At 42.7% G+C, this 12,169-nt stretch overlaps 2 protein-coding genes across 5 annotated transcripts in view; one reads left to right on the top strand and one right to left on the bottom strand.

Moving 5' to 3' along the window:
• Positions 1-12,169, bottom strand: part of UGT8 (UDP glycosyltransferase 8) — a 110,960-nt gene that overhangs the window by 22,844 nt on the left and 75,947 nt on the right. Inside the window, exon 3 of the mRNA XM_056565480.1 lies at positions 5,391-5,533. Coding sequence (XP_056421455.1) covers positions 5,391-5,533 — 143 coding nt within the window. The remainder of the gene's footprint in view (positions 1-5,390; positions 5,534-12,169) is intronic.
• Positions 9,457-12,169, top strand: part of LOC130361883 (uncharacterized) — a 33,158-nt gene continuing 30,445 nt past the window's right edge. For 2 of the 4 annotated variants that reach the window (XM_056565536.1, XM_056565545.1), the window contains exon 1: positions 9,482-9,977. The gene's annotated coding sequence lies outside the window, so the exon portion shown is untranslated. Of the gene's footprint in view, positions 9,978-12,169 lie in introns of all 4 variants that reach the window. The other 2 variants (XM_056565529.1, XM_056565519.1) reach the window with 2 other exon arrangements.

Here is a 12,169-nt window from a genome sequence, read left to right as displayed (position 1 = left end):
ATGGCTTGTGCCGAGTCTAGGTGGAGAGTCCCAAGCCGTCATTTCTTTGCGACGAAGACAGTACCAGCCCTGCACATTTTTGCGGAAGAGAAGGTGGGCCCAGTCCTTGATTATTTCGGTGTGTACCAAAGTTCACGGCAACACCAACTTCTGGAGCTTTAACTATGGTCAGGGACAATACATGTTCTTTACGGCCCACTGGGTAAATGGGGTTCCTGCACTGCCACAACACCAACTTGGACAGGTCGCGGCGCTCTCTCGTCCATGCTCTCAGGTTGTTGGTCCTCCGCCTCTTCATCCTCCACTGTGTCCTCAGCCTCCACTGCACGGACAAGCTCAGTGCCCCTTCAGCATACCATGTGTTCAGGGTACGGTGGTGTCACGCTGTTCTTCACATGGTTGCCTTGGTGAAGGAACTGCTAAAAGTCAATCATAAAAAAATCGGAGCATGGTTTACTCCACAAAAATTGGAAATGGGAAAACCATGGTGACTGACAACGGGAAGAACATCTTGTCTGCGGTGCGACAAGGAATGCTGAGCCATGCGCCCTGCATGGCACACGTGTTCAATCTGGTTGTCAAGCGGTTCCTGAAGTGTTCCCCCCATTTGCAAGACATTCTAACAATGGGAAAGAAACTTTGCATGCACTACTGCCACTCGTACATTGCAAAGCACACCCTCCCTTAGCTGCACCGTCAGAACGGTAACCCCCAACATAGTCTGATTTGCGAAGATGCCACACATTCGAATTCCTCCCTCCATATGTTTTACCGACTATACGAACAGAGAAAAGCCATTACCAATTTCTTGATGATCCAAGAGGATAGGGGTACTCCCCTGTGTAACTTCAATGTAAACCAGTGGCAGCTCATACATGACACCTGCCGTTTGCTCAGGCCCTTTGAGGAAGCTACATTATTAGTCAGTTGTCCGAATTAAGGGATGAAAGACATCATTCCACTGCTTCTTTTCCCACAACAGGTGTTGGAAATGATGGTTGGTCAGAGCACTGGAGTCGTGGTGCCTACATCTCATGGCCACATGAGCTCTGTGGGCGCTGAACTGGAGGAGGTGGAGGAGCACAGTTTAGGTTTCAAGAAATGACAGTTTTTCTAGTCATCTGACATGAGAGGAGGAGCAGGAGCAGCCAGAGGAGCTAAAGGTTTTGAGAAAGGGGAGACAGCGAACCCAGACACACCGTAGCAGTATGCAGTGGAGATGGAGGCAGAGAGTCCCTCTGAGTCACTTGCACAAATGGCACGATGCATCCTCACTTGCTTGCGAAGTGAATTGTCACCATTCCACAGCTGGATCAGTTCTGGCTCTCCACCTTATTGGAACCTCGCTTCCGTCACAAAAGGGGGGCCTTTTTTACAACCACTGAGAGGGAGGACAAACTGACCTACTACAGAGACATCCTACATAGTCAGTTGGCCGATGCCTATCAGTGACATCGTCCATCCTCTCACAGGTCTGACTCAGTGGGGGGGCCCTCTGCACTCACCTTCCACTGCCATGGCTGCTGTGGAGGGGTGGGGTGGCAGGAGCAGTGGAGAGACTTACCTTTGTGAAGATGAATCAGGCATGGATCCACCAGGATTTCCACCCACCAATGCCTGATGCATCAGAGTAGATTGACCATGGTGCCACACCAGCACTTCACAAATATGGATAGTGCCAAACAGTTTTAAGACGCTGCTCCCCAGTTACAACCCACTGCACCACTCTGTCACCGGGTAACTTTCAGGACTCCTGATGCTGCTGCCACCTCCAGGCTGTCTCATTCTGCCACCATATGTTCTCCTCATGCTGTTTCCCCCTCCACGCTGTGTCATTCAGCCACTATATGGTCTCCTCATGCAGCCGTTGGCTCCACGCTTTATCATTAAGCCACTTTATGTTCTCTTCATGCTGCCACCAATTCTAGGCTGTGCCATTCAGCCACTAAATGTTCTTGTCATGCTGCCGCCTACTCCAGGCTGTGCCATTCAGCCACTATATGGTCTCCTCATGCTGCCGCAAACTCCAGGCTGTGCCATTCAGCCACTATATGGTCTCCTCATGCTGCCGCCACCTCCACGCTGTGTCATTCAGTCACTAAATGTTCTACTCATGCTGCCGCCAACTCCCGGCTGTGCCAATATATATGTTCTACTCATGCTTCCTCCAACTCCAGGCTGTGCCATTCAGCCACTATTTGTTCTCCTCATGCTGCCGCCAGATCCACACTGTGTTATTCAGCCACCATATGTTTTACTGTTGCTGCTGGGCCTGGAACAGTACCTAAACATTTTTATGGTAGCGCTAGTTACCATAAATCTTCAATTTAAATTAGAAAATTAATCTTTTCATCTTAGGGATTGTTAAGCCCTATTGTCTCCTCATGCTTCTGCCAGCTCCACGCTGTGTCATTCAGCCACTATATGGTTTACTAATGCTGCTGGGCCTGGGACATTACCTAAACATTTTTATGGTAGCACTAGTTACCATAAATCTTACATTTTAATTTGAAAATTCATCTTTTAATATTAGGGATTGTGAAGCCCTATTGTTTCCTCATGCTGTCGCCAGCTCCACGCTGTGTCATTCAGACACTATATGGTGTACTGATGCTGCTGGGCCTGGGACATTACCTAAACATTTTTATGGTAGCACTAGTTACCATAAATCTTACATTTTTATTTGAAAATTCATCTTTTAATCTTAGGGATTGTTAGGCCCTATGGTCTCTTCATGTTGCCGCTAACTGCAGGCTGTGTCATTCAGCTCCTATATGGTATCCTCTTGCTTCTGCCAATTCCAGGCTGTGTCATTCTGCCAGATTATGGTCTCCTCATGCTGGTGACACCTCTAGGCTCTGTCATGTAACTCCTGCCGCCATATAACTCCTTATTAGATTGGATTTTATGGTGATACAGTATTAGTTCAAAGTAAATGCCAGGACATTAAACTTGGGAATCTAATATAAATCTTTAATTTAAAAAAATGGTGTATTCTTTTCAAGACTGAGGCCCTATGGTAGTCAATGTCATATTACCTGTGGAATTATCACAAGAATCCAATGAAACAGCTTGAAGCGATAACAATGAACCATAACTGATTAAATGAAAGATTTGCACTTTCACAGTAAGGGGGGCGCTGAGTGGCAGGGGCTTGAACAGGTGGTATCTCGCCTGGCAGAGGACCGCCAGCTCGATGCTCTCCAGAATGGGTAATCAAAAAAAAATTAAAATAAATTCAAATTAAATTAATTAAAAATTACAAAAAAAATCTGCAATATCCAGACTGGATGACATTACAGCAGGAACTCCAGGGGACTGAGGTAGGTGAATATATAAATATTTTTTTATTATCTTCATGCAGTCCCAACAATATATATATATATATATATATATATATATATATATATATATATATATTTATTTTTATTTTTTTTCAAATCAACTGGTGCCAGAAGGTTAAACAGACTTGTAAATTACTTCTATTAAAAAAAAGTTTAATCCTTCCAGTATTTTTCAGCTGCTATTTGCTTCAGATGAAGTTAAGTAATTATTTTCAGTCTGACCACAGTGCTCTCTGATGACACCTCTGTCCATGTCAGGAACTGTCTAGAGCAGGAGAGGGTTGCTATGGGGATTTTCTCCTACTCTGCACAGTTTTTGACTTGGACAGAGGTGTCAGCAGAGAGCACTGTGGTCAGACTGAAAATAATTATTCAGCTTTCTCTGGAGCATACAGCAGCTGATAAGTACTGGAAGGATTAAGATTATTTTAATAGAAGTAATTTACTAATCTGTTTAACTTTTGATTTTGAAAAAAATTATGTTTTCCACTGGAATACCCCTTTCAGCATAACAATTTTCTTTCAATGGTTTGAGGTATAATTCCAAAAGCCAGTATGTTTAGCTGTTAAAAACATTGGCCCAGGTTTATTGATCTCTATTGGACAAACATGTGTCTATTTGCCTACAGCAATCAATCCCAGCCCAGCTTTAATTTTACCAGATTAATTTTAGAAATAAATGCTGAGCTGTGATTGATAGCTAAAACAGACACATTTTGCAGGCAACATACAATGGCCTCAGGTAACTTACAATATTTTCTACATACAATAGTCTTTTCTGGACATTGAAACCATACTGAACATACAATGCTATGGACAGTCCAGATCTTTGAACCGTCTGTCTGGAAGAACTGACCAATCAGAATGGACATTTTACTGGTAAAACACCTGTATTACTGGAACATATGCACTGACTACCTGTCTGGTAGCGCCTCCCTAAAGTACAGGGAGGTACTATATGTTCTGTACTACACTTTACCAGTGCAAGGGTTAGCTGCTCTTTGGACACCCGGAGGGGGAAGCTTCATTTAACTTTTTTGGGGCATTCTGGGTACTGTACAGGGCTATGTAAGGACTTTATTTATCTGTATTAGTTATTTATTTATTTTCTTTAATTCTCACTTTTTCCTATCTTTGGCTGACATCTTGGAGACTTCACAACCAATAACAAGGTTTCCATAGAGTTATGGTTTCAACTTACCATGGTCATCCAACCAATTAATATTGTAATTAATATTGTAACTTGAGAAACAAATGCGTTTGATTTAAAGTAAAAAAGCTGGGTGAACATCCTCTTTGGGTACAGCCACATGTGGTGGATTTGCCGCAAGATCGCCACATAAAAATTTTCACTTAAAAATCCACCACATTTACAGTACCAGCAAAGTAGATATGATTTCTAAAATCTCAGCCACGTACAGGGGAAAAACTCTGTATAAAATGTATGTGGAAATTTTACATCTACCACATTTAAACTGTTGAATTCAATGTGTACTTATGGCAAATTTTCTCTATTGACCTCTATAGGGAAGTCAAAATCTACGATACATCTGCAGGTGTTGCCGATTGTGTTAGAGAAAGGACTTTCTTATGCTCTATTATGGAGGGATATAATAAATCACAACTCCAAAGTACTTTCTGACATTATATTATGGGCGGGGGGGGGGGGGGGGATATAGTAAATCTCACACTCAAAGGACTTTGACGTTCTGTTATGTAATAATATAGTAAATCTTCACCTCAAAGGAGTTTCTGATGCTCTATTATGTATCAAAATGCTAAATCTTACCTCCAAAGGACTTTCTGACATTATATATAAAGGGGGATATAGTAAATGTTACCTCCAAAGGACTTTCTGACATTATATAAAGGGCGATATAGTAAATCTTACCTCCAAAGGACTTTCTGACATTATATAAAGGGGGGATATAGTAAATCTTACCCCCAAAGGACTTTCTGACATTATATAAAGGGGGGATATAGTAAATCTTACCTCCAAAGGACTTTTTTGACATTATATATAAAGGGGGATATAGAAAATCTTACCTCCAGAGGACTTTCTGATGCAGTTTGGCAAGGGCTCCTGCTAGTTTCTCAGCTATGTCTTCAGATAGATATTTTACTCCAGCCCCAAATGAGACCAGTACAAAGCCATGTTCATCCACATTGTCCACCCACGTCTGAAAATCCTTAAGAAGAAATAAAAAAGTGTTTCAAAATTGCCATTAAGACTGATGGTTAAAAGAGGATCAATGCCATCTTAAGCCCTGCCGGGGTGAACATCCATCCTCACTCTTCTATGCTGCGCTCGCACTAGGAGTGCAGTATAGAAGAGGCAGCCATTCACTGCAGGCTGTTTTCCCTCTCCTACTCTCTGCACGTGTATTGGGATCAGACCAGACCTTCAGCACATCTGCATACAGCATTCGCTCTTCCCTGCATGATTGACAGGACAGAGAGTGAACGCTGTGCAGAGCTGAGGTCCCCCCGCACTTCCTGGCCGGCATGAGACCAAAGTCAGGTCCTGTGCAGACATGGAATGCGGCTGGGACTAGAAGGGAGACCCCTAGTGGCCATATATTCAAGGCTTTAAAAAAAAAATAGTAAAAGAGTAAAAATTTTAAACAGAAGTATATTAGAAATATTTTTCTTTTAAATAAAGGAACACAATATTTTAAGTTTATTTTAGTGACATTGGCCATTTAACACTTTTTGTTAAGGTAGATGTGTGAGATAAAAAAAATGAATGTGTGACATATATATGTCACGATTCGGCTAGCTGGATGTGGATCCTCTGTGTCAGCGAGGGATTGGCATGGACCAGTTCTAAGATGCTACTGGTATTCACCAGAGCCCGCCGCAAAGCGGGATGGTCTTGCTGCGGCGGTAGCAACCAGGTCGTATCCACCGGCAACGGCTCAACCTCGCTGACTGCTGAGAAGGTGTGGGACAGAAGGACTAGGCAGAGGCAAGGTCAGACGTAGCAGAAGGTCGGGGCAAGCGGCAAGGTTCGTAGTCAATATGGATAGCAGAAGATCTGGAAACACAGGCTTTGGACAACACTAAACGCTTTCACTGGCACAAGGCAACAAGATCCGGCAAGGAAGTGCAGGGGAAGTGAGATAATATGGACAGGGAGCAGGTGGAAGCTAATTAGGCTAATTGGGCCAGGCACCAATCATTGGTGCACTGGCCCTTTAAATCTTAGAGAGCTGGCGCACGCGCGCCCTAAGGAGCGGAGCCGCGCGCGCCAGGACATGACAGCCGGGGGCCGGGACAGGTAAGTGACTTGGGATGCGATTCGCGAGCGGGCGCGTCCCGCTATGCGAATCGCATCCCCGCCGGCAATGTTAGTGCAGCGCTCCCGGTCAGCGGGTCTGACCGGGGCGCTGCAGAGAGAGGAACGCCGCGAGCGCTCCGGGGAGGAGCAGGGACCCGGAGCGCTCGGCGTAACAATATAGTGTGCAGAATATGGTGCTATACATGAGCAAAAAAAGGAATGTAATCACTGTCAGTAATATTACCTGGTCAGGGGCCGATTTTATGGAGGCCATTATGGCAGCTTCCTAAGGACCTATGAAAGCTTGTCATAATTTGTCCAATACTACCTGCTGTTCCAATATTCCCCTGCAAATACTCTATGAACTTCCCCTCCAGTATGTAAGAAAGAAGATACCTTCAACAACTCTCCCCCAATGGCACAGACGGTTTCTTTCACTTGTTATGTGCTGATAGGACCCACCATACACGACATGGCCCACTGCTATCTGCTTTATTGGATTTTGCACAATAATTAAATTGTGTAGCCGTGTGGGTCCCTTTCTGCTAGTAAAGAGAGTTGATGTTGCAGACAAAACACTTTTTGCACTGTAACCGCTTAAAACTATACAGAGGCATCCCTCCCGATATGGCATAATGAAGAAAATGACCACTCAGCCCAAATACTGCAAAGTGCCAGGAAGGGCGCATTTGAAAGAATATTGCCAACTCTATAACTCTGAGATGACAAAAGATTTCACAGATGAGTAAACTTAATTTAAAAAAATGTTGCTACAGTTTTTAGTACAGTTTTTTACTACAGTTTGTTTTATTTAGTAAAACTCTTGGACAGCCTCTTTAAAGATCTCTTTATGAAAATATCTGTAAGACATTTTCAATACTGCCATCCAATATGCAAAGCAGCTTGCCACGTTCACAAACAAAATAAATACTGAAAATCCAAATAATTGGGTGGAGATGCCAAAATAAGGAGTTATTGCGACACATTTTGATATAAAGATATAGTGGAGCTGGAGAGGGTTCAAAGATGGGCAACCAGGGTAATACGGGGAATGCGAGGACTACAGTACCCAGAAAGATTATCAGAATTGGGGTTATTTAGTTTAGAAAAAAGAAGGCTTAGGGGCGACCTAATAACTATGTATAAATATATCAGGGGGCATTACAGAGATCTCTCCCATGATCTATTTATACCCAGGACTGTATCTATAACAAGGGGGCATCCTCTCCGTCTTGAAGAAAGAAGGTTTCTACACCAGGACAGATGGGGGTTCTTTACTGTAAGAGCAGTGAGACTGTAGAATTCTCTTCCGGAGGAGGTGATCATGGTGAACTCTGTAAAAGAGTTCAAAAGGGGTCTGGATGCATTTTTGGAGAATAATAACATTGATGGTTATGTATACCAGATATTTAGGGACAGCATTTGATCCAGAGATTTATTCTGACTGCCATATTTGAGGGTTTTTTGCCTTCCCCTGGATCAACTCAGTAGGGACTCATTAGGGACATAGGTTGAACTAGATGGACTCTGGTCTTTTTTCAACCTTATGAACTATGTTACTATATTACTGTTGTCTTCAATGGATAGGAAAATACGCAGCAGCTAATACACAGCAAATTACTGTACGCAGGACCCTTAAAGTACATTTACACTCACCAATAATAATCATTAGTTGTATAATTGATATCAGTGACATGATCATGGCAGCACACAGCTGCCACTCTCAGTATTGTAGCTGGCACATGGAGATGCTGCTTTAAGTGGTGGCAGGTCCAGGTGTTGCCTGCTATTATTAAGGAATTGCGATGCACTAGTAGCCACTTGTACTTGAGATTCCCCGATAACTGCAGCCAGCATGTAGACTTGCCACTTCTTAGAGCAGCATCTCCATGTGCTTGCTACAATACGGAGACTAGCATGGTGTGTAAAAGTGACCTTAAACATGAAAATTCCACTCAAAACTCTGACTCCTAGTGAACTGATAACATCCACCAGTGCTTAACCTGGGCACTGCACGTGAGTCGGCATGTGGATAGAAAAACGATACTCTGGTGGAATACTTTTTTTTTTTTTTTTTTAAATCAACTGGTGCCAGAAAGTTAAACAGATTTGTAAATTACTTCTATTAAAAAATCTTACTCCTTCCAATACTTATTAGCTGCTGAATACTACAGAGGAAATCATTTTCTTTTTGGAACACAGAGCTCTCTGCTGAATCACGGGCACAGTGCTCTTTGCTGACATCTCTGTCCATTTTAAGAACTGTCGGAGCGCCCTATTAGGAGAAAATCCCTATAACAAACATATGCTGCTCTGGACAATTCCTAAAATGGACAGCGATGTCAGCAGAGAGCACTGTGCTCGTGATGTCAGCAGAGAGCACTGTGTTCCAAAAATAAAAGAATTTCCTCTGTAGTATTCAGCATCTAATAAGTACTGGATGGATAAAGATTTTTTTTATAGAAGTAATTTACAAATATGTTTAACTTTCTGGCACCAGTTGATTTAAAAAAAATATATATATATATAAGTTTTCCATCGGAGTACCCCTTTAATGGACCTGTCACCATACTTGTATCTGGTAAAATAAATGTATATAAACTAAAAATGGGAAAGCAAGCATTATGAATGCAATCAGCTATGAGACACTAGAGAGATTTATCAAAACCTGTGCAGAGGAAAAGCTGTTCAGTTGCCCATAGCAACCAATCAGATCGCTTCTTTCATTTTTCACAAGGCCTCTGCAAAATGAAAGAAGCAATCTGATTGGTTGCTATGGGAAACTGGTCAACTTTTCCTCTGCACAGGTTTTGATAAATTTCCCTCTAGCTGTATAAAGGCAGGCTGGTTTTAAAAGGCAAAAAGTATGGTGACCGGTTCCCTTCAAATAAAGGCAACTGTGAATAGGAAAAGAGCAGAGAGGCATTATTCACATTGAAAGATAGAAGGAGAATAGCAGGTAGGGGAAGCTACTGAGGGGAGCAGGCAAGCTAAAACCAGTGACAGAGAGACATACAGGAGAAGACAGAGATAGGCCATGGGTGTAGGGAATTAAATATATAGGAAAAGCTACAGCAGCAGAGGCCCTGTCAACAGTGTGGAAAATCTGCCATGTCCATGTGGTGATACAATTTGAGTTCAGACATTTCCCCATATGTCCACAACTCCACATAGCTGCTAGGCCCTACCCTGCACTTAAAATCTTGTATAAATACTAAGAGATTCTTTACTTTCTTGCTATGATTTTGAAGTGTTTTGTATCCTTACAAACCCCCAAAAGCCATCTGACTAATGGGGACTTAAAGGGGTAATCCAAACGTTTCCAAATTAACTGGTGCCAGAAAGTTATACAGGTTTGTAAGTTACTTCTATTCAAAAATCTTAATTATCTATGTCAGGAACTGTCCAGATCAGGAGCAAATCTCCATAACAAACTTCTCCTGCTCCGGACAATTCCTGATACGGACAGATGTGGTAGCAGAGAGCATTGTGGTCAGGAGTAGAGTTGAGCGAACTTTGGAAAAGTTCGGTTCACCACACTCACCAAACTTTTCAAAAATCGTGAGTTCGGTTTGGCTTAGTATGACTTAAACCTGCAATGAAATAAGCCCCTAAACATGTTTAAGTCTGCTTTGTGTCATCCTTGGAAAAGCCACATATAGTGAGGAAACATGTAGGGTATAGCAGCATGTAGATTTGAACAGAGCTACTGTCCACTGGCTAAATAGTAAGGAAGAGGCAGAACACACTGCAGGTGTATCTGCCTGTGTATAAGTACACTGAGCCATTAGTCAGAGCTGGGACCAGCACTGAATATCTTCTCTCAGTGATATTAATATCTAGTTCCAGTAAGAACAAAGTCCAAAAATAATACTGGAGAAGGTAGTGGACTACAAATACCAGTGGAAGTAGATGTGGTTTTAATCCTTTTTCTTCTATTCATTATATTTTACAATTAATAATAAATGTTAAGTTTTAAGAGTGAAGGGCACAAGAGAGTTTTAGTGCCTCATGGGCACAATTGTTGGTTGGTTATAGAGTATCTACCTTCCTCATGGGGCCAATTGGTTGTTGGTTAAACATGTTTAAAACACTGCCTTACAGCTCTAAACCCCTGTCTGACACTGTTAGGAGTGTATGGACAATGTTCTGGCAAATGGTCTAATCTGGTGAGCCAGAAGTCTATGGGGTCTGGCTGGAAGTAACAGGTTTGACAAAAAGTCAATTTCATTTTGGCCAGCAGCCCTGGCTGGCTGCATGTTAACTTTGCCCCAGCCAGGCTGCCTAGACCTGGTTGGAAGTAGCAGCAATGGAGAAAAACTTTTTTGGCCAAGTATTGCCCCTGGCCGCAGATACTTCTCCACGTATCAATCATGCCATGCAGGGAACGGCTGTCTCAGCAAAATAATGGCTACTATGTACTCATTTTGGCCAGCAGCCATGGCTGGCCACAGGGTAGTTGCAAAAGAAAACACAATAAATTTGAATTTGACTAGCAGCCCTGGCTGGTTGCAACGTGTATACATGTGATAAATTTTAATTTTGACCCAGCCAGATGACCCAGGCCTGACTGGGAAATCACACTGAGACAATCACACTGAGACAACTACGTGCCACCTTGGCTGTCTACTGCATTAGTTGCCTGAAGGCCCTGGAGTCCACAATATGGTATGGGAGGGCCTTTGCAACCAATAACTTGGAATGTAGAAATTGAGGCGCACTACAACCGGGGGACAGGGAGAATACTGTTGTCTGGAGGACATAGATTCCCCAATGGATAACTGAAAGGATCGGGGGGGGGGAGGGTACAACATAGATGAGGCAAATCCTGAAAATGTGCTGCCTATAGAAGAGCCTGGCTGTTAGACAGTTGGAGAAGACAGCATGGATTTTTCCAAGCATTCCAAAAATGATCCCTTTATTTGGGAGTAGCAACAGGTTCTTAGTATAGCAAGTGAAGAAGACAACATGGCTTTTTCCAAGCGCCTCAAAAATTATCCCTTTTATTGTGGATGATGGGTTGTGTACATGTAGGCCTGGCTGGAAGTAGGGTGATGGTGGATAGGTGTTACTTGTAGTATCCAGCGTACAGCAGATGGTGGTGAGGTAGAGTTATCTGTAGCCAGCAGAGAGCAGGCATTGGTGGACTAGGTATACTTCTACCCAGGCTTTGTAATACATGAGGGGCTGACGTAGAGGCCTAATTCCTAAATTTGGACCCTGTCTGTGCCTACTTTCTCTATGCAGAGATGGCCTCATGCCTGCTTTCCTTCATCTGGTAACATAATAAATGCAACCGCTGAGTCAGAAAAATCCATAAGTTCAGATCGAATCCAGATTCGCCGGATTCGGTTCGCTCATCTATACTCAGGAGCATACAGCACCTTATAAGTTTAAATGGTCACTCTCATTAAAACTAATTTTTGCTATTGCACTCCTTATGGTAAATAAAAAATATTACTAATATACTTTGTTTAAACAAAATGAAGCTTTCTATGTTTTATTTGTGCTCAAGAGCACCTTTTCCCCCATCTCATACACAGAC

The sequence above is a fragment of the Hyla sarda genome, chromosome 1 (genome assembly GCF_029499605.1).
Source record: "Hyla sarda isolate aHylSar1 chromosome 1, aHylSar1.hap1, whole genome shotgun sequence".
NCBI lineage: Eukaryota > Metazoa > Chordata > Amphibia > Anura > Hylidae > Hyla > Hyla sarda.
Note: the sequence above shows the minus strand (reverse complement) of the source record. Positions and strands in the feature narration are given on the sequence as shown.